The sequence below is a fragment of the Prunus mume genome, linkage group LG4 (genome assembly GCF_029339155.1).
Source record: "Prunus mume cultivar Tortuosa linkage group LG4, ASM2933915v1, whole genome shotgun sequence".
Lineage (NCBI taxonomy): Eukaryota > Viridiplantae > Streptophyta > Magnoliopsida > Rosales > Rosaceae > Prunus > Prunus mume.
In genome coordinates this window covers 13,629,635-13,657,413 of record NC_142701.1, presented here as the reverse complement: position 1 = coordinate 13,657,413, position 27,779 = coordinate 13,629,635, and the positions used below count along the sequence as shown (strand labels likewise).

Genomic DNA, 27,779 nt, shown 5'->3' with positions numbered 1-27,779 from the left:
CTTAGGTATCACACTAAAAAGGAAAATTTGAAAACTAGACACTTAGTTGTACTCATTAAGTTTTTGCTATTGAAATTGTTTCATTAAACTATTTGTATGTAGCAAAATTCTTGTTGCATAATAACCTCGCCATGCCATCACTAGTATGAAAAGTTGATTTCCCAATATATGCTCCTTGGGCTCAAGTAGATCACGCACAAAACACATCATAGGGGTTTTCCTATTTATGTGATGCTCTTCCTATTGGGAGAAGAAAACTAATGTATTGCTGGCTGAGGGTGTCTTTAGATTAGATTAGATTAGATGGGCTGCTTTGTGCATGAGCTTTAGGGATTTCTGGGAGGCTGAGATGACAACCAACCAACATGTAAGATCATTCTCTTCTTTGAGGTCTATCTATTCTTATTCTACGTTTCTCATGTTCTAGCTTGGGCCCAACGAATGATATGCTCAGTCCATGGAGTCCCTGTCTTGGCTTATCAACCAAATAAAAATATATTTTAATCGTTTGATTAGATGGTAATCATTTTATATTTAAAAAATAGTATTTTTTGAAAAATGCCATGTTCTTGTATTTATTTCATTACAATTAGATGTCTTTGTAGTTGGTAGTGAATGATTTGTGTCATCAGTGATATAAATGAAGACTTGAAAATTATGGCCGTTTGGTAATTATTTCTGTTTTCAGTTTTCAATTTTAAATTTTTTGTGAAACTTGGAAAAGGAATTTTTTGGGGTCAAATTTTGATTTTAAAATCATAGAATGAAAGTGTATATTATAAAGAGTTTGTAGTAATTTTTTTAGGATGATTTTTGTTATTGTGAATTTTAGATATGGAAGTCCCAAGACTTATATTGAGTCCCTGGCTGAAGGCAAGAATCAGGCGGGCATGTCCAAGTTAGGTGGTCCTAAATACCGAATTTTGATAATTAGAGTGCATTTCATGTGTGATGAAGTAAAATTAGTGAATGAAAAATGAGCGCAAAAAAATAATAATGGAAATTGAAAACACTTTCAAGTTGTTTTAAAAAATACAGGTGATTTTGAAAACTAAATTTTACTTTTTGAAAACTGAAAACAAAATTTGTTACCAAAAAAAGTGATTATGAAAACTGAAAACGAAATTGTCCCTGAAATGAATTGAGTTCAGGAATTGCTCAATACAATGGACTAATATCAATCAGATTATGTTTACTAACAATATCATCGATACTTCTTAATATTAGATACAATATTTGTTCTTTCAACCCAAAAAATAATTATACAATATTTTTTCGATATTTTCATTTCGCAATTTGGTTCGATTTCAATCTCTTGTCAATGTTTCTACTTTCTATATTTTCCAAAATCATAATTCTTGACATTTCCATCAACGTCGATATGCTAACCAAAATAATTAAGTCGAGAAAGCAAAGATCATCATATGTAGTATAGCATTTTACAACTCTTATCAACCTTGCAGTTGGCACCAGAGACCCACCTTGTCATGCTCATGACCAACAACAACATTCAAGTCAAGAAGAAAGCTCCTCTTCAAGCTCCATTTGCCTTATGGAGTATTCCCTCTCAACCAATAAAAATTCCTACACATGAGACAGCCGTTCAATTAATCAGCTCATATCAATCGACAACGGCTTCAAAAGAGCAAGTAAACCAGGGAGAGCTTCACTGAAGCTCTTCAATGGTTATCCATGGAAACTTTGACGGTAAAGATATCTAATTTACGCTACAAAAGTGCCTGCCCCTAGGACATATGCATTTTCATCTGATTGTTTAAAAGTGGAGACTGCTCAATAGACAAAGGAGAAATATGGTTAAAGCATCAAGTTATAAATTGTCTACCCTGTAAACAAATGACAAGTACATATTAGCTTACCTGCAATTGTTGGTGACTAAACAAATGAAGAACCCCAGCCTCGGACGAAGCAACTAAGTCAATCAACTGATCATGACCTTCAGGTAGCATACCCAACTCTATAAGCGAAAGAGAGACCTGCACATAGGGACATGCATTACACCATGAAAGGGGAGCACAGTTTTTTTGTTATTATATAAAATGATTTAAACAGAGACTTCAAATTGGGGCTACCAGGGAAGAAGGTTACCTCCATGCACCGAAGAATGACTTCTGGAATACAGCACCTACGACAAAGGCCCAGCACAATGTATGTTGCTGGGCTCTCTAAGGAACCACCTTTGCTCGAATACCAGGCATCTAATCGGGAAATCTCCATTGTGACTCCAGATTGAAATCGAAGCAGCTCACCTGCAATGACAATTAATCAGTTTAATCACCACTTCTGCTATTTTTTAAATATAGCATTTGATGAGTACATTCTGTTCCCTTCATAACCCGGTTTTAGTTTCACATCGTTCCTTTTCTTTGTAAAGAAATTTTGTTACCAGTTGATTAGATTTTATTCAGTTTTGATTCTATAGGGGCACGACTGTACTTTGATCAACTGATCAAGATTGGGTTAGGTTGAACATAGAGAACTGCGGAATGCACCCAAAAGAAAAACAATCCATTTTATTTCAACATACCCTTTGCTTTTTCTTGAAATTCCAATATAACAATTAGTTCCAGAACAAGTGTAGCCGACATGCAAGGCACAATAGAACTGCAGTATCAATAATATTGCTTACCTTTGAAGCCAGCAGCCATAACAGTACTAAGAATACCACCATCATTGTGTTCCTGTTGCCCAAGACCATCACCTGCAACTGCCAAGCAGCGAAGCACAACCTCTACGCAATAATTGTCCTTTGAGGATATGGAGACATTTATCTACGGAAAAAGAAAATTCCTATTTGTAAGGAAAATAAAAATTAAGAAACAGAGGCATTAATGCATAAAAAATTACGTAGGCCTAGCCAATATTCTGGACAGCACAAGTCTCCATTCTTGTTCTTGCCATTGAGATCCCACACCAAGAGGAATTTGGATTCTTACTTGGTTTTGAAAATATGTCAATCCACATTTACTTTACCCTTTCTTCCCAATCGGTTTCCTCAAACAAATAAACATACCATTAGTTGCCGATTTAACACATCTTGCTCGCTCACTGAAGAGTAAAGAGCACTCATTAAAGTAGTGCACACAGTTGCATCTGGAGGCAAGCATTCACCGGAACGCAAGCAAAGCATTGCAGTGGCATGCAATTCAAGAAATATAGGTTCCACAGATTCGTACACATGATCTTCACCAGGAGCTAACCAAGGATTTTCTTTTCCTATAGCCAAAAGACAGAATGTTTATATGTCAAGCCATTCAAATTCAATCTGAAAAGCTGAAACAAAAGAGGACACAAATAATGGATTCTGTCAAGCAATTAAAATTAAATATGCAAAGCTGAATCCATTTTCCTCAGCAAAATCCGTAGTGTTTAAACAAACACTAGCCGAACCAGATCTTCCTTTTTTTTAAAAAAATAATCCAATAAGAGAAATAATCAACTTACTCAATAACAATGACAAAGACGAATTCAGAGTCTCCTTGGCTGCTAAAATAGCCCTTTGTTTTTCCTCCATTGAGAGTTCAAGTGGAGAAACCTCTGCATTCTCTAATTCAATTTTGAGCCAATTGCGATATTTTGCATCACAAGAATAATACTCACTCTGTTCAAAATGAATAATGATTCAATATCTATATTTATATAAAATTTCACAGGGATGGGATAGCATCCTAATAAGTTGTCAAGGTTAATTGGGGAGAGAGAGAGAGAGAGAGAGAGAGAGAGGTACAAAATTGAAGCATACCCAATCGTGGAACTCTTCCAGGTTCTGAGAAACGTTGTAATCCTCCAAGCTATCAGCAGATTCTGAAAGTTGCTTCAAAGGTTCAGCAAGAAAACTAAGTAATGTGTGAGCACCAATGGGCATTGCAGGAACTCTCCACATTGAAACCAGGGCAAACTCCCGGAACAATATGTTGCTATAGGAAAAAGAAAAATTAAAAAAAAGGTTATATTTGAGGAAGCCAAGAACCTAGAATAAATCGCATGCAGTGTATTCATTTTTGTTTGATTTCAGAGCTGCATACTGACGAGAAATCAGCTTCATATTCCACAATCCTAATATCAAGCTATACAGCATGGTACAACCATTACCTGTGCATCAAAGCTCTCAGAAGAAGTTTTGTACTGACATCCTCAACATTAGTAATTGTGGAGGGGGGTGTGAAGCAGAGCCACTGGATAACCATAGCTTTCGGAAGGCTCTGCAGCCGGTGCTGCTCTGCAACATCTGATAGCTTATCATACTTACCAACTTTGATTTCCCGAGATCTTGACAAAACCCTGTTTAAACAGTTTGTTAGAAGTAGAATAACTTGTAGCAAGATCAAATTGCATTCTTCCTACCCGAAAAGTAAAGTAGACAGAAAAACCTCTCAACAATGTCTTCAAAACTTCCTTTCGAGTTGTCCACAGGGGAAAATTGTAAATACTCCATAGCAGAAAGGAAGATCTTATATTTGACATGCACACTGTTAACAGGCAACAAAGAAATCATTTATAAGAAGTTATCGATAAAGCTGCAGGTGGACCCTTGCACAGAATACCCTACAATCTGAAATATCTTGCTAACATAAAATTATGATACAATCTGCAAATCTTGAATACCATATATACTTTTGTTAAAAAAAATATGCATAGAAACATTAACCTCATAACCCAAGTGAGGAGTCACCATTACCTGCTGTTCAGCCTCAGTTCCATCATGTGCACAAAGAGGTCAATGCATCGGTGGCGTGCAAGTTGAGAAGCATATATACCCACCAACTCCTCATGTTGCTTGGAAAACAAAAACATGGCATACCTGCAAACAATAAGACAAAATTTAAGCTTTCTCCAAAGACACCCTCTCTCCGCACTGAGCTCATTCAAGGGTCAGTGAAGGTAGACACCTCTACATGGGAGCCAAATCCATGTCAAGCACATATTGAAGAATTCCACTACGAGATATAATTTGGAAATGTGCCATATATCTCCACTTTTAAAAGAAAATATTTTAACTTTTAATTACAAAGGGGGGGAGATTACAGAAAAATAAGATGATAAAAAATCTAAATAAGGTATAAGAACAAGACTCCAATGGAGCAACGAAGCAGTAGAAGATAAACACGCTGTTTTATGGTAATTGTCATTTCTTCTTGGTAAGATTCTCTACCATTATAAACCTAAGACCTTCCCCAACACCTTCTGTGAAGACAAATTTGGCAATTTCCGGGTCTTTTTTGTATACCTCAAAGAAAAAAGAAAACCAGAAAGGAAACCAGCCATAGGGAAGAACTCAGCTTCAACTTTGGCCTAAAGATAATTATGTGGTTAAATTTCTGGGATATCTATTTACCAACATGATAGAAAATAAAAGCATATTGTAATTATGATTGTAAAAAGATTTGGTTTCCTAGCTTGTTCGGGTGTGTGATAGTTCCCTGAATTAAGTGACTTGGTTGAAATTTAGTTTTCTAGTGTCAATAGAGTTGTATTCTATTTAATCCCTTCAGGGGGTTAAAGAATACATCTTATTTCCTCATATTGTTTCCCCAAGTATTCTTTTTGTTGTTCATCATGGTCATTGGTTTCACAAAATGGTAATTAACTATAGTTTGGGTACCTCATCACATCGCAACTGCATTAGACATGATTTGAAACTACTTACATGTGTACAATGAGATCACCAACATTCATAATTTTCTCTCTGAAAGCATCCATTTCATCACCAAGTAAGTATCTGAGCACAAGCACTAGATGAGCACCAAATCGAATCATCTGAGGATCTCCATGAGGCCTGACAGAAAAAAACAACGCCCATTAGGCATTCAGCAAATCCTAAGCAACTAGAGAACCACTTGATGTGTTTGGTTTAGTGGAACATGTAGGACTACAAGAAATTTGTTTGCAAAAATTTATTGAAACTGAGAATACTCATGTATGAAAGAAATCACCAAAACACATTAACATGAAAAATCATAATATCATCATAATCATCCATTGAAGAACTTGCATGTTGCATTGAGCATCTGATACATTGTCACTGGGACTTTCCAGTGGGCAGAAACAACACTTATTTGTATGAGTTAGTATTTGGTCATACCAAATGTTAAAGGGCCCAGGAATAAAGAGTTAACTTGGTTTGCCATCTGACACATATATCTAGAACTGAGTTGAAGGCAACTAACATAACCTTACCTGAAGACATTCTGATCATCTTCTGAAGGTGCTATCCATGACCATATAAGGTCTAGCAATCGTGCAATATCCCCTAACATTAGAATCATCTGTGAAACAATGTGTCGTTATAAGCACACAAAAATTTGTATCCTTCCTTTGGATAAAGAAGAAATAGTGGGAACTTAGAATCATCTGTGATCACCAAATAATGGAACTTATATATATATATATATATATATAATAGTGCACACATATTCATAGAAGAGTTGAGCAAATATTAGTGGTGAATAAAATAGCATTAGGAGCATACATAAATAAATAAAAATCATTAACACCTTCCAATTCTTTTGTCAAGACAAATAAACATGAACATAAGATTCAACAGAACACATTTACCCAATATAGTAGAAACACCGAACAACTTCACCTGGAAATCCAATTCTAACTAAGGCTCTAATTGTTAGGAAATCAGATTTCTTTGAGGAAATTTTTTCCCACAATAACATTTTCTTGATTATATTCTGGTCAAGGCTTTAACCTAGTACAAGTGTTTGAGAAACCTTTTTCCTTCATATTTTCTTTGACTATATTTTTTTTTTTCTGTCTTGGAGATTTTAGGGGGAAAACATTTTCTAACAGAAAGAAAATGCCTGTGTCCTAAAGAAGTTTCCACATGAGAAGCTTTTCCATTCAAAAGAACATTAGAAAAAAAAATTTCAATGCAACTATTTTCCATCGAAACAAACAGAGAGTCAACTAACTTATTTCCTTTTCAAGATACCTCAATTTGGCGTTGCTGCTCCTTGCATCCTCGAGTAACACTTTCATGGACCATTTCCCTAATTCAAATAAAATAAAATTTGCATATTGAATAAATTACACTTTTGTTACCGTTAAGAAACAGTGCAGAACGGACAGCTCAAAATCAGAACGAAAATCGCACTGTAAACATTACCCTGAATGAAGTTTCTGAAGAAGATCAGAAAGTTGTCGTGGTTGCTGGTTCAAAACTTGGAGTGGCCAAATTCCCGGTCCATTTGAAGGCTGAACAGCTCCATCACTATGTCCAGGACTTCCATCAATTGCATCTCCAATTCTTTTAAATTGATCCAACCTTCCTGGTTCTAAATGAACCAATTCCAAATCCAACTGAACATCTAGCCATGACTTTGCCATTGCCCAGCATGCTGACTGAAAATATGTTTGGTCAGACTTCAAAAAAGGCATCTAAAACTGACAGTGGTGTTACAAGGAAATAAATAAAAAAAATCAATATTATCCACAAAGAACTCCAAGAGAACAGCATTCCTAGACATATAAACTAGTTTTACAATGCAGCAAACATAAAAATATTTTCACCATACAAAAGTGGACTTGGCAAGCAAACTTTGTATAAACTTTGATGGTTGGAAACCTTAGGAAGTGGAACAACATTACTATCAATTTATTTGCATGCACAAGAGTAGTGGCGATACAGTTGATCTTGACCATCTTTTGCTGAATTGTCTGCTTACCAGGGAGCTATGGTCTTTTGTGTTTTCTTTGCCTGCAGTGAAATAGGTGATCCCAAGTCTGTGACTTAGATTCTTGCTTGTTGGGAAGACTTTTTATCAGCCTTAAAATTATAAAATTTATTGTTCTGAGACACTTCTTTTGCAAACCTCCTGTGCATGAGTAGAGCCAATTTTTTAAGCTCTTTAGGAATTTTTTTTATATAAGTTATGAAGGGACTGTAACACGCTGTCACTTAACAATTTAAAATCTCAATATATGAACCATTAAACAGTAAATACAATTGACTCCTCAGAAAGAAAAACCGTATAAAAATTAGTTACAACAACATATGAGATTAAAGGAGATTTGCGGATTTTTGTAAGTTGGGGAAAAAACAAATACCTCCCAGTCAGTACAGGCTATTGACTCCTCAGAAAGAAAAACCGTATAAAAATTAGTTACAACAACATATGAGATTAAAGGAGATTTGCGGATTTTTGTAAGTTGGGAAAAAACAAATACCTCCCAGTCAGTACAGATTGGAAGCATGCGCTTTAAATTGCTACATTGTGCTGCATAGACTGCTGATTCATATTTACCAGCATCTTGCTCTGCTATTTTCTTCCAAACAAAGAAAGGAAATTTAGCATGTTACAATACTTCAGGTGTTAAAATAAAACAAGCAACCTCTAAATCACAATTGGACAAAAAATTAATTGTAAAGAAAACGCAACAGATAATTTTATGACAGTAAGAACAATGAGAAAACCATGGAGAGAAAACAAAAAATTAAGATTAGAAAAAAATTATATACATATATGTGTGTGTGTGTGTGTGTGTGTGTGTGTTCGCAGGACCTGCCTTCAGCCGCAAAATGCATTCAATTTTATTATTCACGCATGCTGGAGAGAGATGTTATAAAATTCCAAGAACCTAAAATGGATTAAACAACATATGAACTTCATCTAAAAGGACAGAATTTTCTATTGCCAAATCCTTCAAACCCTACCTCTGATGCACAATAAGAAGCCCACTTCCACAGATGCCATTGGTGGCCAATGCCACTTTCCAACTCAATGGCTTGCAAAGTTCTATCCTTTCCATTTTTCACCAGGGCTTCAATTGAAGGAAACTGATCAAGTCCTCCAAATACGCACAAAGTTGCAGCTCTCCATGGCTACCAAAATGTTAATATGTATCAGGACAGGAACACGAAACCTAAAATAAAGTACTAATCTCATATTTTCAGAACTTCTCTTACCTGTCCTGCAGATCGGCAAAGGTGACATGCCTCTTCCAGTCTTCCAGCTCTTAAAAGAGTCCAGACATCTTCCAAAAGAGATTCATCTTGTTTCTGTAGGAGTAAAACTGTCAAAATGTTATCTGAGACGAGCATACATGCATAAAAATATATACAAGCCCCTTTAGGTAACAGTCTTCAACATGGAAAAAAGTACAAGTCAAACACTTACGTTAAAAGTAGATTTGTAAATCCCTAGCAGGAAAAAAGGTGAGGGTTGGAGCCCAGTACATAGTTAATTGACTCTGACTTGACAACACCTGTCCCCTTTAATACAAAAATAATGTAAACCTAGATACTATTTTTGGAAGACCAATTTGTGTTGTGTTGCAGCACAAAGGCACGCATACTGCATTTGTTAAAACTCTACAGAATCTAAAGTACTTTCCATAATTTTAAATGCAATTTCCAGACAACAGACAAGACAGAAGTTTGATATTCTCATAAGAAAATATACAATGCTGGTAATCTTCTACTTACAACTTGATATTCTTTCCATTATACTATGTTGTCTTCCCTACGTGTTCACCTGGTCAAATGTAAGTTTTGTAATCATGATAGTAAAAGTATATTATTCCTCTGATTGGTGTTTGTGTCTGTGTTTGTACACCTGGTTGCATATTTATGGGTACTACAAAATAAGCCAGCAATGCATTGAGAACTTAAGGAGGGGAAAGGGGGCAGTTATAAAAAGAAGTCCATTAGACAACCTATTTAATTTAAAAATCCATTTTTATAGTAGATAATTATTTTTAAAAGTGCACAAATTCTATATACAAATGAAGAAACATGGCCACAGGAAACATCAAGATGGGACTGCAAAAGGGAAGCAAACTTCAAAGAAATTTGTAAGACAAGCACAAAGAATACTTTGTCATCAGGTAATTGTTGAGCATGTTCACGTGTTGGAGCATCAAAATCCAAGTGATGAATCGTATTTGTACTGGATGCTCCTTTCTTAAGATAGCACTGAGTATGGTACCAAATTCCAGAGCTTGGGAGACAGGCACCAACATGAGACCCTCGCACCTGAAAGTATTGACAATTTTCCATTTTCAAAATTTCTCAGTACACAAGAAGCTGTGAGAGCTCACTGTCTTTTCCAAATAAAGGGGCTAATACAAGCCATGGTGTGATACTAGTACTCAGAAATTTGCATAAGAACAGATTGGCATATTAGCCAGATCATAACTTTTTGCGCACAATTCCAGATATTTTGGAATAAAAAAATGTAGCAGTAAGTAATAACCTTTCTTTCCAAGTCAAGTGCTTTGGAGGCTAAGCCTTCCAGCCACTGAACAATCCGTAGACATAATTGTGCCGTATGGTCCTCTGCGACGAATTGGCAAGCCTCCAAGTGTGATGTTGAGGGCAACTGTCATGAGTCAATATAGTTAAAATGAGAACAAACTCCTCCCTGTAACTGGCTAACCTCCCTGTACGTAATGTACTAAATTTTCTGAAAAAATAAATAAATAAAGGAATTCATATGTTTTCCAATCAAACAACTAACGACAAGGAAAATGCCTTACCAGGATGAGCTCTTTAGGAATCTCTTCAGTCCCTGCAAGAAGAAGATTAACTGTCACACTAAAACCCAGAGCTCATAAGTGTAAGACTCACAGCCAAAGCAAAACACAAGCAATTAATTATTCTTTTCACCAACTAGAAAATAAACATAACTCAGAATATAGCTGAATAAACCTATAAAATAACCAAAACATTTACCTAGTTATCTCTACAAACAGTTTTCTTTCCTAGAAGATGGTAAACTTTTAGAAGAGATTAGTAGAGTAGAATAAGCAAAGATAAAATATTAAATCTTGTCGGATTGCCTGCAAGTGCAAATTATTAGAATACAGGTATCATAAGGTATGGCAAGTTAGTATAGAAAGTTTTTTTTTTTTTACACAGATGGCTTTTCACATTTACAGACATGTATTCGTATTTCCATTTGGACACCAAATCTACAAAGCATTAAAAAACAGGATTGGAGAGTCCAAGAACTGAAATCCATCTAACAATATGAAAGATGGACTTAAAGTGCAGTGTTCACATAATACATGAATGTTTATAAGCATGCATGTTAAATTGTAACATTTTGGAACAGGAGATAATCCTCACCCCTTCTGCATTAAATCAGAGAAATTACGCCTCATCAAATTCATTCATTATTCAAATACTATTTCATTATCATCAGAAGATTTGTACTAGCAAATATAAGACATCTGAGATAACTTTATTATTAAATTCACCTGGATTACAGCATCCTTATAACCTAATTACATTACATGTATTTGTGTGAACATCTATATGTGGTTGTGTGAAGGAAATCAGTTCTAGCATAAGAAGTTCAGAGGTTAGCGATAGATTTCCTTTCCCAAAAAGGTACCACAGCAGCGACCATGAAGCAGCCTCATCGAGAAGGAGCTGAGCCTTCTGCCTCATCAACTTGTCCTCTACTATACGATGCCGTATGTTGGAACCATACCTGTAGAAGAAACCCAATGGTTCATTTATGTGTATCTGCAATACTAACAGCTTCTATACCAGCTTACAAGTGTTCTCAATAACAAGGAGCATACCTAATTGACTCTGAAACGTCTCGGCAGGATCCTTCAAACCTTAGTATCAAGTCAGGAAAAGACATCAACCCTGCATATCACCAATGATGCAATTAAATGCTACATCAAGCTGCTCATTAGGAAACTTTGATACAATTTATAACAATGAGAAGAAGCTTGAGATCAGAAACACTCTCAAAGGAAATGTTGAAAATGGAGGGAAAAAATATAATAAATAGAAATCTGAATTTCGAGTACAACATTATTTAGGTATATCTAGTTCAAACACCTTGAAGAGCAGAATCAAGTAGAGAAGCAAATAAAGCAAAGGTTGTATCTCCATCATCAGCCAGTGAGTCCTCCTCCTGCTTGAGCAATTTTATTGAATGGTGGACTAAACCAGAACCGGCACCAACATCCACCTCTGTCCCATCAATGGGCGACCTCCTTTTTGAGACAGGAGTCTTTCCAGGAGTTCCTTCCAAGTGATAAGGATCAATGCTTTCAACCTCTTGCTTAATATTTTCTAGAAGAAGTGCAGCATTGGTCGGGCTATGTATACTCTGGCCATCATAGAGTAGCCTAGGATTCACTAAATTTTGAAGCTGAATTCTCTTGGTGCGGAGATATGTTTGAACCCAAGTGCCTTTTCCTGGCATTACATTAAAGCAAAAATAAATGTCACACTTACTTACAGTTCCAAAAACACCTAAAAGGGTTCACTTCAAACATATAAAATGGAAAACCAGTAGGAACAATACCCAGATTTTTCAGTAAACCATAAAGGAGGATACTATGAAGAGTGCAAAAGGGAAAGGGAAAAGGAAAAGATAAAACAGAGTGGAGCTCTCTAAAGGGCATTTGAAGCATAATTTTGAACATTAATTTCAAAATACACACACATCATGCCTAATTCAATTCTGAGCCTTTACAGTCTGAAATCATAACCCTAATGCTTGAACCAATATTTACCAATCAAAAGTAGATAAGTTTCCATTAAAATGGCACAATAAGACTAAAAACTCCATTTTTTAATCAAGCTTCACCCAGCCAAAACCAAATCACCCAACAACAGTATCATGAGCTAAATTGGAAATCTTGGATTCGAACCCGTATCGACGAAATTTCTCTCTGGTTGAGAGGTCTTCAGGGTCGAAGAAGCTGGGAGAAGTATCCATTTCGACGTCCATTGCCACCAAAACGACGCTGTCCTCAAAACCCTAGGGTTTTCCAGTGGCTTCCAGGTAGCTGGTTGTCGCTTAAACCCAGGAGGAGCTCAAAGCGCGGGAAGCCGAAGTGCTGTGAGTGAGGGTTTAATTAAAACCCTTCGTCTGCTTCAGATACAGACAGAGACATGAAAGACCGAAGAGAACTTATCATATATATATATATATGGAGGCCCTATATATATATAGCCAAAATGACTTTCAAATATAGCAAAGAGACAAAGATACCCTTGAAAGAAACTCGGTTATTCAGAAACCCAATCTTTTGCCCAATATCATCTCCCTTCAATAGAGACCAATGATCTCTGTGTCTCTGTCTGTCTCTCATCCAAGTCACAAAATCAAAACCCATGCTGAAATGCTCTCTCCATCTACCGCTGCTATATCCAAATCCAATCTTCTCTGCTTATTTTCTCACTTGTCACCCAATAGAGCTTCTCTGCTCATCCATTGTAGCAAAACCCTTTAACTCCAATTATCTCTATAATGGAAGGTACTTTCTTTCCATCCAGACCAGCATATCCCCTTCCAACAAACAGACCAATACAACCAAGCCCTCCTGTGAAATTCAATTCAACAACATTGCCACCCCCTACTCAGACTCCATCTCCTCCATTTCCTATTGACTCCCTTCTCCAGCACCTTCTGAGCCTCTCTTCACCACCCAACACTCCCCCCAAGCTCAAACCTTTAAACCCACCTCAGCAAACCAATGGCAATTTCCCTTCTCTTCAAATTTCAGTTGATTCAACCCCAAAACAGCATCATCAACTGAAGAAACCCGCTTCAATTTTGGTCCCAAATTTTGAGGACGATAAAGTAGAGGTGAAACCAGAAGATGGGCTTCTTGACTTTTTGACAATAAAGGGTAAGTTGATGTTCAGTTCCATTGTAGAGCAGCCTTTGCATAGTTTGAATGATTTCTTTGATTCTGCTAAGTTTGAGTTGTTTGAAGTTGATTTGATTAGTCTCTTGAAAGCATTGGACCTCTCTGGCAATTGGGAAAGAGCCCTTTTGTTGTTCGAATGGATTCTGTCCAACTTAAGCTCAGAAAATTTGAAATTAAATAATCCGATGATTGAACTAATGGTTAGAATTCTTGGTAGAGAGTCACAGCATACGATTGCATCAAAATTGTTTGATGTGATTCCTATAGAGAAATACTCATTAGATGTTCGAGCTTACACGACTATCATTCACGCTCATTCTCGTACTGGCAAGTATGAACGTGCAATTGACCTGTTTAACAAAATGGTGGAGATTGGTCTCTCACCAACTTTGGTCACATACAATGTCATGCTTGATGTTTATGGGAAGATGGGTCGATCTTGGAATAAAATTTTAGGCCTCTTGGAGGAGATGAGGAGCAAAGGATTTGAATTTGATGAGTTTACTTGTAGTACGGTGATATCTGCTTGTGGAAGAGAGGGGTTGTTGAATGAGGCAAAAGAGTTCTTTGCTGGATTAAAGTCACAAGGCTATGTACCAGGAACTGTTACCTACAATGCTTTGTTACAAGTTTTCGGCAAGGCGGGGGTATTTACAGAGGCCTTGAGTATATTAAAAGAAATGGAGACAACAATTGCCCACCTGATGCTGTTACTTACAATGAGCTTGTGGCAGCTTATGTGAGGGCAGGATTCTCTGAGGAAGGTGCATCTGTCCTAGAAACCATGACCCAAAAAGGAACAATGCCAAATGCTGTTACATACACGACTGTGATAAATGCATATGGTAAAGCTGGAAAGGAGGAAGAGGCTCTAAGGTTGTTCAACCATATGAAGGCGACAGGCTGTGTTCCTAATGTTTGTACCTACAATGCTATCCTTGGAATGCTCGGAAAAAAATCACGACCAGAGGAGATGATAATGCTGCTTTGTGATATGAAGGCAAGTGGATGTGCCCCCAACCGTATTACCTGGAACACAATGCTTGCCATGTGTGGTGATAAGGGTAGGCACAAGTATGTGAATCGGGTCTTTCGAGAAATGAAGAATTGTGGTTTTGAGCCTGACAGGGACACATTTAATACCTTGATCAGTGCATATGGACGGTGTGGGTCAGAAATAGATGCTGCACAGATGTACGATGAGATGATCAAAGCAGGATTTACTCCATGCGTTACAACTTACAATGCACTTCTAAATGCTCTGGCTCGGCGAGGGGACTGGAAAGCAGCAGAATCTGTTGTTGTAGACATGAGAAGTAAGGGCTTCAAGCCTAATGAAACCTCATATTCATTGATGATCAACTGCTATGCTAAGGGAGCGAATGTGAAGGGGATAGAGAGAATTGAGAGAGAAATTTATGATGGTCATATTTTTCCTAGCTGGGTTCTTTTAAGAACTCTTGTTCTTGCAAACTTCAAGTGTAGAGCACTGAAGGGTATGGAGAGGGCATTCCAGAAATTACAGAGCAATGGATACAAACCTGACTTGGTTCTATACAATTCGATGCTTTCAATTTTTGCTAGAAACAACATGTATGACCGGGCGAATGACATGTTGTACATGATTCGTGAAAACGGCCTTCAGCCAGATCTTGTAACCTACAATAGCTTGATGGACATGTATGCCAGAAAGGGAGAGTGTTGGAAAGCAGAAGAAATACTAATGGCCCTACAAAAATCTGGTGGGAAACCAGACCTAGTCTCTTATAACACTGTCATCAAAGGGTTTTGCAGGCAAGGGCACATGCAGGAGGCCATAAGAATTCTCTCTGAGATGACAGCCAGAGGGATTCGGCCGTGTATCTTTACCTACAATACTTTTATCACAGGCTATGCAGGGCAGGGAATGTTCTCAGAAATAGATGAAGTGATTAGCTATATGACTCAGAACAATTGCAAGCCCAATGAGCTAAGCTACAAGATTGCAGTGGATGGTTATTGTAAAGCAAGAAAGTATAAAGAAGCCATGGACTTTCTCTCGAAGATTAAGGAGATTGATAATTCTTTTGATGATCAATATGTGCAAAGACTTGCTTCCCGCATTAGGGGTAATTTGGAATCATAACTTCATCATGTATCACTGTTGGTTTCAATTTGCTTCTTGTTTCGGGGATGTGCTGGTCAGTACTGAAAAAAAGGTTGTGAACTAATTTTCCAGCTACTTTGATCAATTTGCAATGGATACGTCTGACAGGTAGTCAAAGTTATATGGAATCTTTACATGGAAGATAAATTATGGGTTTCAGCTTCTGAATTCAAACCTATCAACTGCTTTTATGTGCAATTGTTGCAAATTGATAGTGGTACAAATTAAAAGCTCAAGAACCAGTTTGAGTGGAGTTCTTTTGATCCCAAGACCTGCATAACAGGGTTTCAAAGCGAATCTGTCAGCTTTGTAGCTGGTCCTAAAGAGACGTTTGTTACTTAGTTGTTGGGTATGTGTGTGAAATTTTTAAGGCTAAATTATTGAAATACCCCATGTAAGTCAATTTCAGTCTCAGTTTCCCCCCTGAAAAGGGAAACTGGTTTACTGCTTTTGATTAGAAAGGGGAAGGTGGTTTATATGTTTTTATTTTATTAGAGATATGAAGCTGCTGGGGATTATGTTTTGATGTAAAAATATGTTTTTTTGGGCAATTGTGTTGATTGCTTTTGATTAGAAAAGAGCTGATGGTTTATATGTTTTTTATTAGAGATATGAAGCTGCAGTGTTGGGGATAATGTTTTGATGTAAAAATCTGCAGCAAATAGCAGTTTAATGGTTTTTTTATTCCAAAACAGCAGCAGGTTTATATGTTTTTAATTAAATATATGAAAAGATATACGAGGCTACTGTGGATTAATTCATGTAAAAGTCTGCAGCAAATGGCAGCTTGCTCACACATTGTAATGCACCATTATTTTATGTAAAAATCGCATATATGAAGCTTCAGTTTGCATATAGGTTTTATGTTAGTTTCTCTATGAGTTTGTAGATTACGTACTACTTTCAATTGTCAGAAATTTAAATGACGGAGATCTAACATGTTTGGACGAAGGAATTGAAAATTACACAAAATTCTAAAATAACATAATTTAGATCTCCGTCATTTAAATTTCTGGCAATTTAGATCTCATGCCCTAATTTTTACGATTTTTTTTCCCGCAATCATTTAATAATTTACATGTTTAAGTTGTCAAACAAATAAATTTTCAATTATTCCATTTAAATTCCAGACTTTTACCAAATTCCAAATTATTTTTCTTCATCTAAACGAAGGATTCAAGATGCAAAAGTGCGGTTCAGACAAAAACTGTTGGGAATTGCAAAAGACGACGTGTTGTTGGGGTTCTCTTTTCCAGCTTAATGTTGCTTATTGGGTATGAGCCCAGCAAATTACCAAATAGCACCAATTAAATTGCAAGCCCACTCTTGGCCAAACAAATTGCAGGTCCACCAGCAAGTAATAGCCCAACTTATGCCGTTTCATTTTTTATTTTATTTTTTTAAGAAATTGAAGGTATAGTAAATTTGAGTTAGGCCAATTCAAATCAGTGTGCCCACTTCCTCTAGAGAAGCTTATAAAAAAGTATTCTTCAAAAAAAAAAAATTAAGTTAAAGCCCTTGGTTCATTTGGTTGTATGGAGAAAAACTTACATATCTCATATTTCATCTCTCTCTATTTGTCTTAGAAGTTTTACTCGATATCATAAGGTGAACTATGAAAAAGTCCTTTCAAGAAGTGTCAAACAGACTCCAATGCCTTAAATTGCCATTTGCACCATCATACATGGCTCTACATGGGTAAATTGAACAAAATTGAGGTGAAAAGTTTGATTTAAATTGGATATTGGTAACTTGCTTAACCACAAGGATATTATTAAGAACTTTTACAAAGAAAGGGACATTGACATATGATTCATACCACAGAGGATTTGTGTAATTTGGCAACTAAAGAAAAAAGAAATAATTATTTATTTGTTTTAATAGCTAATGGCATGATGAGGGTATAATTGATATTTTATGTATGAGAACTAGGGTTGGTATTGAGATGTGTTATGTCAGACTAATAAACGTGTCAAGAATGTTCAAACCAAATTCAACCAATTTAATAAACTTGTTGTGTCAGGTTTGGATTGTGTTAAACATGTATTATGTGATTTGTCCCAAATAAAAAACAGGTATGTAGTTCAATAACATATTTAACTAATTATTAAACATGTAACATCTTTTTTTTTAAGAGATTAAATTCAATAAGGAAAAAAAATGTCACCTGTTTAAGAAGAGACTAAATTAAAAATAGAGATGAGAATTAAAATGAGAAGATCGACTTGGTCTAAGGGTTTTCATTTTGATGGGTTGAAATCCACTATCTTAAAATGCACGGTGAAATAAAATAGAATATATCAATATATTTATGCCACATATTTATTTATTATTAATAAAATTAAAAATTAAATAGCAAGGAAGAAAGTTATCCATTATCAATATCCAAAATACAATCCTTCTGCTCGTGTCGGATGACCAGAGGCACCAATGTTATTTATAAATAAAGTTATTTTATAGTTGACAAAGATTCTGCTTATCTAAAAGCCCACAGTAACGCCACCAACGTTTATCCGAAGCAATGGCGGTGGTAGCCCGTTTCTCCTGCTGCTTATTTACTCACCCGAAGAACTCCGGCCGATCTCCACTGTCCGATCAAATCTCCGTCAAGTCCAGTCTTCCTGGTTAGTAATGACTTCTTAAAGTTCTTTCTTTTAGGTGCCAATTTAGTGACCTTGAGTTTTCCGGGGGAATTTTAACTTGGGTTCCTGTTTGGTTACTCAGAAAGTTAAGGAAAGAAAATGGGATGTTGTTGACTTAGAATTCTCAGATATAGGTGACTTCATAATTGAAAATTTTCCCTCTTTTTAGTTTTTCTTCCTAGATTGAAATGAATAAATAAGCTTGGCATGGTCAAAGGTGTGAGTGGAATGTGAGGATTTAAAGCTACTGCATTATGGGATTTTTCTTGTCAATGTTCTTGGGCAGTAACTTAGTACATTGTTTGTTGCAAAAATGAGTTGGTACACTTGAATTGAAGCTGGTCTGCATATTGACATGGAAGTTTTTTTCATTGTAAGAACCTGGGAAGTTACCTTCTCTTCCATTTCAAGCCGAAAAGCTTAGGTCAGCATTTGGGAATACTTTAGATGGACTGTTTGAGATCCACCATGTGTTGCCAAACAAAAAATGTCAGGTATGATGGTGAGTTCCTGTACCAGCTTTTTGTGGTTTATTTGTATATTTATTTTTGGGAGATTGGGGTTTTTCATATTTGTCACCGTTGACTTGCCTGCTTTGTGACTTGTGTAAAGCCAGTCTATAGATAAAGTATTACAAGAGGAAAATATATGTTACACCCTTTCATGAAGCCAATCTATAGATGACAACATCATTTGTATTTAATTCGAAGGTTTATGTAGAAACCTGCTGAGTATTGCATTCTGGTGCTCCGTTCAAGTATCTTAAATCCCCCTGTTGGTTGATTTTCATCTTTTGACAGATGCATCATTATGAGGGAATAAAAAGATATTTGAGTTTGTCTAATATCATGAAGATGCATGTGCTCCAAATTCCTATTCTTTGTTACCCTAAACCCTTCGCATCTATTATGATCTGATGATCCCTATTTAACAATTTTTTTTCCACTCCTGTGGAAACTATCACTTCGGCAGGGAGACATACGGTTGAGATTCCCAGCAATGGAACTTTTGGTTGGTAATGCCTTAATACTGACAACACCTTTGAAGGCCTTAGCAGAAACGTGTGAAGCTGAAAACTCTGTTTTCAACATGAACATGCCTGTACTGCTGTTTGTAGCCCTCGTAGGGGCCACTGTTGGTGGTAAGATATTACTGGGTTTATAATCAAATCAGCATTAATGCTGTTCCATAGGATTTAAGGGCTTTGCTTATGAACATGTTTTAAGCAGTTCTATTGCATTTCTTTTTTCAACAGACTGTATTCAGTGTATTCCTTATAGCCATGTTGAGTAGTTTGTTGATAGTTTATTGCTTCTATGATAGGCTTGCTTGCTCGGCAAAGGAAAGGAGAATTACAGCGAGTGAATGAACAGTTGCGTCAAATCAATCAGTCTCTAAGAAGGCAGGCTAAGATTGAGTCATATGCTCCGTCTTTGAGTTATTCACCTATTGGTGCAAAAGTACTACCAGAGAATGAGGTGATAGTTGATCCAAGAAAGCATGAGTTGATTTCTCGATTGAAGGCTGGGAAGAACTTTTTGAGGAATCAAGAAACAGAAAAAGCACTGGGCGAGTTTAAGACAGCTCTTGAGCTTGCTCGAAGTGTGAAGGACCCAATTGAGGAAAAGAAGGCTGCAAGAGGTTTAGGTTCGTTTCCATTACTCTTGTTCATTACTTTCCTGTTTTCACATATAATATTATTGCAGCAGTTCAAATATGAATAAGAAGTACTAAAGAGAAGTAGCAAAATTGGAGTGCTCGTATCTTGGGAACAAACATTTTCTGTTTCTTTTTTGCATCAGTTAAGTCGTGTTATTGTGTCGTTTGTAATATAAACTACATTGACACTGAATGTCTCATTCACTGGCAGGTGAAATTCTTTTGCAACTTTGTTAAGACAACAAATAAGAAAAACTAGATGCAACTGTTCATGTTCTCTATCTAATTGAGACTGAGCATACATTGTGCACAGATTCACTTTTTTGTTCATTTGCTTACCAACTACTTTTGTCTCTGTGAGCCTCATTTCTTAGCTTCAGGTGGCAATGTGAATGATGTTGAACAGATTGCAATTGTACTTGTCTTAAATTATGTTGGTTTGGGTATTTTTCTATTTTGAAATTATTTTCTAATTCTGTTCTTTTTAATGCGATTTGCATCTCGTAGGTGCCTCGCTGCAAAGACTGGGCAAGTACCGAGAAGCCATTAAATACCATTCTATGGTTTTGGCAATCTCCGAGCGAGAAGGAGAAGACTCAGGAAACACAGAAGCTTATGGAGCAATTGCTGATTGTTATACCGAGCTCGGAGATCTCGAACAGGCAGGGAAGTTCTATGACAATTATATTGCAAGGTTGGAATCTGACTGAATCAGCTTCATGACCCAGAAGTTTGGTCTCTATCTATGGATTACAGAGTTAGATGTAGCCTGCGGATCCCGGATCATTTTGTTTCATTTTTTGTGCTAGAAGTAGTTTGATGCATAATGCCTTGTTAATCCGTCTACTCTTTTCAACCTTGTCTGTCAGTGTCACTTTAGATTGTAGAAGAACATAGATGTTCCATTTTTAATTCGTCCAAGAAAAGGAATTACAAATCAGTGGGTCTTAATTGTCCACTCACAACTTGTACCCCCGTCGTGCCTTTACCTCTAATGTTTCAACTTTCAAGGAGCTATGTCAAAGAGAAGTCTAAGTTGCTTCGAATTGTAGCTTCCAGATATGAGAATGAGTGAAATTGTATACTGACTTCCATGTATTAATCATACCTTCATCTATTGCTGATAGCTTAAACAAAGGTGGGTTTTACCATTACAAAATCAATAACAGCTAAAATGACAACAAAAGCAGAATAAATAGATAAAAGGGGGGAAGAACTGAAAACAAATTTGAAAAAGCCAACTCCCTCTAATAATAATAACCACTCATCATAACACATTAGAAAACAGAGATCATACATGTTACATATCCAGAGACAGCAAGCACATAAGGCAGGGTAACAAGCTCACCGCTCAAGGGGCGGACGGAAATAATAAAACGCTTCCTAAGGGGTTTATAACTCAGATAACACCTGCATAGTGGCAGGAAATATATATATGTAGGTTGTACCATTTAACAGAACTCTTATGTATTATTACTGGTAGTACATGAGCTGCTGGGCAGCAGCAACATTCTGGAATCCGCCATCGTATATAGCTTGGCTCGCTCCAGCAGTGCCCATTCCCATTGCTGCCTGCTTAAGGGGATGCTGCCCCTTGGGGGTGCATGAGAGCATGGACACCACCCATCTTGCTCATTGCAAGTTGCCGTTCATAGGCCAAGAGGTCTGTTGCAGAGAGGCCTGGTAAAGGTGCTGCTGCTGCTGGTGGAGGCAGTGGGTTTGAAATTGTCCCTGGTGGAGTAGGCTTGCTACCCCAAGAGCACTACATGCACAAAAATAATATGAGTTCAACGATCAATGTACAGACAAAAAGTAGAAACACTCGGACAACATACATGCATCACTAAAAGAGAGATAACCCAGTATGATTGACCGACCCAGTCCTCTACTATTTCTAACTTCCTGAAATTCATAACTCTAATAATAAGCAGAGAACCACACCTTTATTTGTCTACCACACAAAATTGACTGAGTATTTCCCATTTGAATAGCCAGAGCTGCCTCAGCATGGGTACTGAATCTCACAAAACCAAAGCCCTTGTCACGCTGGAGCCGAACCTCCTCGATCACTCCAACACCAAGAGCATGAAAATGCCGATGAAGATCAAGCTGAGTGACCTGTAATGAAAATACCAATTTAACAGGTTTTCAAATAAACTAATAACAGTGGAATTTCTATGATCTACGAGTACTGAAGATATTCATTTAGTTCTCTAAATCATTTCCTCTTTCAAGAAACTAAAAAGCGCCAACTCAAGTTGAAAAGCAGTTAAAAGTAAAAAATTCTTCTAAGGATGGCAGAAATTAATGTGTGACAGTGCAGGTAAGTATTATGTGTGTATCTGAGTGTGTGCACATGTTACACAGAGAGAGAGAGAGAGAGAGAGAGAGAGAGAGAGAGAGAGAGAGTAAAGAGATATAATAGATAAGAAAATTTCTTGCCTCTGGTGCAAGATTGCCCACATAAACAGTAGTATATTGAGGGTTGTTCTCCGGAGCCTCACTGTTAGTCGTCTCCTTTCCATCTTCTGCACAATCAAAACTGAATATGAGTCTGTCACAGGGAGAGGGCTCTATCCTTTCACATAATAAATTTGAAACTAGCAAAACCAAATTATTTTCCCTTTGACATAAAAAATGACCACAGTGGGCTCACCTGATGAGCCATTTGTAAGTTCCACAACACTTTTAGCATCTGAACTCTGCTTATCCTCATTGGAACCAGCACCTTTTGTTGCCCAGTTGCAACGTATCTGTCTACTTCCAAGCCACTTACCTGGCATCACATCCAAAAAAAGTTCAAAGTACGGCGAGAAGCAATACAAGAGAGGAAGCCATAACCGTGTACTCAGCATCTATGCATTTTTAAAATAATTTTTAAAGAAGGAAGAACATCGTCCTTACCAGTTAAGTCATTTATCGCACTTTGAGCATCCTGAAAGAGAAAATGGAAGTATGATGAGAATCAATTTAAGCACAAATCTACACAATTAAATAAATGCAGAGGCTGGGTTTTGGCTAACGCGTTATTGACTCTTTAAAAGAAAATTTGAAATTTGATGTCATTATATCAAAGCTGTTACCTAATTTCTCTCATCCTAATCCCTTGCATTCAGTTACCAGTCCATCAGAACTACCATTCAGACTCAGAATAGATTATTAACAAAAAAGAATTCAAGATCCCATGCATTCCAAAAGATACCAAAAGTAAAAAACATACTACCTGTTGGTTTCGGAATGAGACAAACCCAAAGCCTCTTGAACGCCCTGTCTTCTGATCCCACATAACCCTTGCATCTCTAACACCAACAAAATAATCAAATTAGATACGTCATAAACACACTGGATTACAAGGCAAGCTTAATGACTGTTAACGGATGACCTAAAACTTCCAGGAGTTCTAACTATTGGCCATCAGATGTCCTATAAAAAATGATAAAATTAAGAAAATGGGTGTCCGAGAAGACACTTACGAACAACTGGGATAAACAGAAAAGCATGCAAATAACGTAGCATCAGTAACCTCAGGGCTTAAATCACCAACAAAAATGTTGAAATGGCCTGCACATCAAAAAGACAATATCAAAACTAACCTAGCTGATAAATGCGAAACCTACATCAAAATTAGTTCCGGGAAAGAAAAAACTTGAACTAACCTGATGTATCCTCCCTTTGACCACTAGCATATGCCCAATTTACTTTGATAGGCTGCCCAAACCTTGAAATCACACATCAAAATTTTAGAGACAATCATTACAAACAAAATAACCAGGAGAGTAATTAAGATTTGTACTTACAGATGTCTGCCATTGAGAGATAATATTGCAAGGGCAGCTGATCTGCGATCAAAATAGTGAATGAAACCATATGATGACTGCAAAAGGCAGAAAAAACAAAAATGATCGTCAGCTGGTAAATTTGAGTTAGGCTCATAGTAAACAAATTGATTCAAGAAATTTTCAATAGCCACCAAGTAGACTTCTTTGGTGAACAGCAAAACAGTTCAAATGCACCAAGGGCGGCTATGTGGACCATTGCAAACTTACCTTTTCCTTTCTTATAAGCTTGCAGCTTTCAACAGCACCGGTACTTGCAAAAACCTCTTGAAGAAGTGGTTCAGTCACCTGGGTATGTATGTTCCCCACATACCTGAAATTTCTCAAAAATAAAGAAACTGGAAGTTTTAAAACCAGAAGAGAAGAAAGAAATTAAATTAATCCATAAGCAATTACTCTTGATCATAAAAGACAAAAATATAATGCAAGTAACACACAGTTAACATCATATTGATATTTTTGGACAGAGAGCATGGCCAGGGAATGGGTAAAGCTGCAATAAAGGTGCATAATTTAAGATAGTTGAAAATTTAAAATACTTCAGGAAGATACCATGGGGTAAGTGAAGAGCAACAATGAAAGAAACAAAACTATGATAAAAATCAATTATTCAATGAAGTATTGATTAAGGGTATGAAAACTACGGAGAACTATAACAGTTACATAAGCATAGAGGTGAAACAAAGAAAAACACAAGATGAAAAGAAAAAAATTGTCTAGACAAAACACTCACACACTGCGGCAAGTACTTGGATCAAAACCAGGAGGCAGATTTCCACTTGGGATTGGCTCTATCTGCAAAATAAAAATATGAAAAAGAAAAGAAAATAAAGAAACCTAAAAAATACAAGCGAAATAAAAGAAACCTAAATCAAAATAAACTAAAATCCCCTACTTCTTTATCAACCAAGTCAGGAGTACTTCAACCTGAAAGCAGAATCCACTTAAATAGGTACTTGCACGAGAAACTAATAAGGACAATTTAAAACACTAGTGCTCCGCCATGAAAAAGAATGATTATGCAAGACAAAACCATGGTTGGCAGGAAAACTAAAGTTAACGTAAAAAAGGGCAACCCTACACAGTTAATCAAAATTCTAAGATAGGTCAAAATGAGCATTTGGTTTACTTCTATATTTGAAACTCTTTTCTGCAACTTACTGGAGCCTTCAAACCAGGAACAACATACTCAGAAACAATTCAAAAAAACCAGTGTTCAGAATAGATAAATCAGTACGATATTTTTTATTGCCATTTCACTACGACATAATGATGAGAAAGTTACACAGATGCCTATAATGCTTCTCCATATTTGAATTCCGAAAAAGTTTTAAAAAAATGATTAATCTAATTAAACATGAATCATTTGACCCCAACACTCGAGCTCCGCTCAGCTCCAAAACATAACACGGAGAAGAGAAAATTCAAAAAATAAACTCAAACTCAACACCCTAGCTCAATTTCCACTATCGAGAAACAATCAAATTTAGAACGTTCGCACAACAAAAACTATCAAAAATCCAAGCTTGGAAATCAGGTACTTCCAAAACAAGAAAGAAGAGAACTTAACCCTAGGTCGCTAGCTTCCATAATGCAATCACATAGAAAGACAACCAGAGGTCGAAGATCAACACCAAAATCCAAGCAAAACTCGAACCCAGAAACAGAATCAAAGTCACAGGAAAAAAAATGAAGAAGAGAGAAAGCTCGAACCTGAGGGGGAGCTAATAGGCCAGGGTGGTAAAGAGAATGCTGCTGAAGAAGAGCCTGTTGCATCAGAGCTTGTTGCTGCTGCTGCTTCAGCCTCTGGTGCTGCATTTCCTCGGTGATTTTCCGAGAAAGTCGGTGTCTTGCCGAGAAATTTGAGGTTAGGGTTCGAGCAAGGGCCTCAATAGAAATGAAAGAGAAGGGAAGAGAGCGAAAGAAAGAGAGAGAGAGAGAGAGAGAGAAGAGGCCTCTGACAGAGAGAAAAAAAAAAATCATTAATGGCTCTTGGGATTTATATAGAGGGATATACCAAAGACAAAGAGGGACAAATGCTAAGCTAATGAATTTGGCTCCCCTGACCCAATATCTTGCCACATGCCACTTGGCTACTTAGATTTAAACTTACTTCAATCAATGAAATAATAAGCTAATTATTTCTGGATTAGGCACTAAAACGTCTTATTTATAACTTAATTGGGCTTTCCTAAATGGGAATGTGTCACACTATTTTTACAACTAATTAGGCCTTGGGGCTAAGGCTAGAAAATTGAGCTTGGATTTTGAGGTGGTGTTGGACTTGTTACATATGAGTCCACTCCAAAGTTGGGCTTCAGCCTTTCATTTTAGCCCACTTTAGGTATTTGTCATTTAATTTTCAATTCCTTTTTTTTTAAGACGACGATATATTATTATTTTTTCTAATACAAGTAATAGTCTAAACTATTTTATATTAATTTAATTTATTGGGAGGGGGACTCCAACTTGAGCACTATATTTTGAATAATACCATTTGGTTCTTTTACATTGCAATGAAATTTAGGGTATTACATTTATGTTGTTTCGTGTTCATTCAGTTCAAGTCTTCACCCAAAATTTTCTCGTTTATTCATTGTGTCCACACTTTTTGACATGGATCTCATGTACTTTGGAAAATGTTTACATTGGTATTCATCGTAGCATATCTTCCACATCCATATATGATCTTTTGATCATTGATCTACACGAACTCTCTCTCGGTTTCATCATCTATGTCACACCATTGCTATAATGACTCCCTTGGTCTTTGCCTTTGCTTTTTGTTAGGCATCTCCTTTGTGTTTTATTTTGTAGATCATTATTTCATTTATCTCAAAAATTGCCTCTACCGTACAGTCAAACAGTATAGGTAGAATATTTTTCAGGTTGTATTTCATTCTCCAAAAGAATGTATTTATAGTACAATGATGTAAGCCTAGTATGGTCAAACTAGGAAACAAGATAAAAACATAATTACACAATATCTTTACAAAAAAGAAATAAATATAATCATAATAAACTAGAAAATAAATATCTTAATTAAGCTAAGATCTTGTTAACACATACTAGCGTTTAGCCTTTATGCTTACTGATCGCACCAAATCGTTTTCTCGGTTAACTAGCATGGTCAACAAAAAGCTTTCACTTATTTGGTGTCAATCTTGCATATTTTGCCTACCCGAAAATCTCGATTTAAGAGCATGTTATGACCATGAACAGCATGGAGTGTTCAACCACGCTCACACAATAGTGAAAGCCCTGTATTTTGGTTCCACCCATCCCAGAATGATCCTACCAAAGTAAATGTAAATGTCATATACGGCAACTGCACACAATAGTTTCTTAAACTTCAAGGCATGAATAGGAGTGGGAAGGTGTAAAAGGAATGGAAGGTAAACTTTAACAACTTTGTGGATTAAGGTGCTTTAATTAAAAGTTAATTAAACAAAAGTTGACCACATTAACTAAAGTGATGTCTATACCACTCAGTATGAATCCAAAACAACCTTAATTTCTTTATTTTATTTTTTTTCCTTTATAACCATCCACTACTAGTTGGTCAACTTTGACTAATTCAAACGTATAGAGTTTCTTTCCTCTGTTTCTCCCCTTTTCGAGAAGAAACAAAGACATAAAATTAGGGTTAGGAAATAAAATCATCTTCTTCATATCGTCCCCTCTGAGAAGTGGGAAACATAAATTATTTTCGTGTTTCTCTCCAAACAACAACAACAACAAAAAAAAGTGGAAGAACTTGATTTTCATTTTCATTAAGATCTAATTTTTATTTTTATTTTATATAATTTGGATCTAAATTCTCATATTAAATCTCTCAAAGAAATT

At 36.5% G+C, this 27,779-nt stretch overlaps 4 protein-coding genes across 5 annotated transcripts; 2 read left to right on the top strand and 2 right to left on the bottom strand.

Annotated features, from left to right (window-relative positions):
- Nucleotides 1-1,193: 1,193 nt before the first annotated feature.
- On the bottom strand, nt 1,194-12,883 carry LOC103327599 (nuclear pore complex protein). The gene is given in 25 exon segments (XM_089050014.1): nt 1,194-1,584; nt 1,878-1,994; nt 2,107-2,267; nt 2,648-2,789; nt 3,032-3,234; nt 3,463-3,619; nt 3,761-3,935; nt 4,111-4,299; nt 4,389-4,487; nt 4,697-4,819; nt 5,666-5,794; nt 6,196-6,284; nt 6,959-7,016; nt 7,133-7,368; nt 8,194-8,292; nt 8,681-8,848; nt 8,933-9,025; nt 9,842-10,000; nt 10,221-10,346; nt 10,504-10,537; nt 11,349-11,462; nt 11,557-11,626; nt 11,825-12,119; nt 12,121-12,187; nt 12,646-12,883. Coding segments are annotated over 25 exon segments (3,252 nt in total). The 5' UTR covers nt 12,726-12,883; the 3' UTR covers nt 1,194-1,515.
- Nucleotides 12,884-13,056: 173 nt separating this feature from the next.
- Nucleotides 13,057-16,490, top strand: LOC103327600 (Tetratricopeptide repeat (TPR)-like superfamily protein). Its single transcript, XM_008229938.2, is given in 2 exon segments — nt 13,057-14,334; nt 14,337-16,490. Coding segments are annotated over 2 exon segments (2,526 nt in total). The 5' UTR covers nt 13,057-13,247; the 3' UTR covers nt 15,776-16,490.
- A 1,698-nt stretch (nt 16,491-18,188) lies between these two features.
- Nucleotides 18,189-21,055, top strand: FLU (Tetratricopeptide repeat (TPR)-like superfamily protein). 2 transcript variants are annotated; one of them, XM_008229939.3, is made up of 5 exons: nt 18,189-18,420; nt 18,817-18,932; nt 19,411-19,579; nt 19,762-20,085; nt 20,605-21,055. In XM_008229939.3, exons 1-5 carry the CDS (start codon nt 18,318-18,320, stop codon nt 20,805-20,807), a joined length of 915 nt encoding a protein of 304 aa, XP_008228161.2. In that variant the 5' UTR covers nt 18,189-18,317; the 3' UTR covers nt 20,808-21,055. The 2 variants fall into 2 exon arrangements, with proteins under 2 accessions (XP_008228161.2, XP_008228162.1); XM_008229940.3 differs by having other exon boundaries at nt 18,388-18,420; nt 18,817-18,940.
- A 290-nt stretch (nt 21,056-21,345) lies between these two features.
- LOC103327602 (oligouridylate-binding protein 1B) lies at nt 21,346-25,912 on the bottom strand. Its single transcript, XM_008229941.2, is given in 13 exon segments — nt 21,346-21,699; nt 21,701-21,859; nt 22,039-22,215; nt 22,540-22,625; nt 22,754-22,873; nt 23,002-23,032; nt 23,321-23,396; nt 23,571-23,658; nt 23,754-23,815; nt 23,895-23,971; nt 24,144-24,246; nt 24,667-24,728; nt 25,647-25,912. Coding segments are annotated over 13 exon segments (1,275 nt in total). The 5' UTR covers nt 25,752-25,912; the 3' UTR covers nt 21,346-21,570.
- Between the last annotated feature and the right edge of the window lie 1,867 nt (nt 25,913-27,779).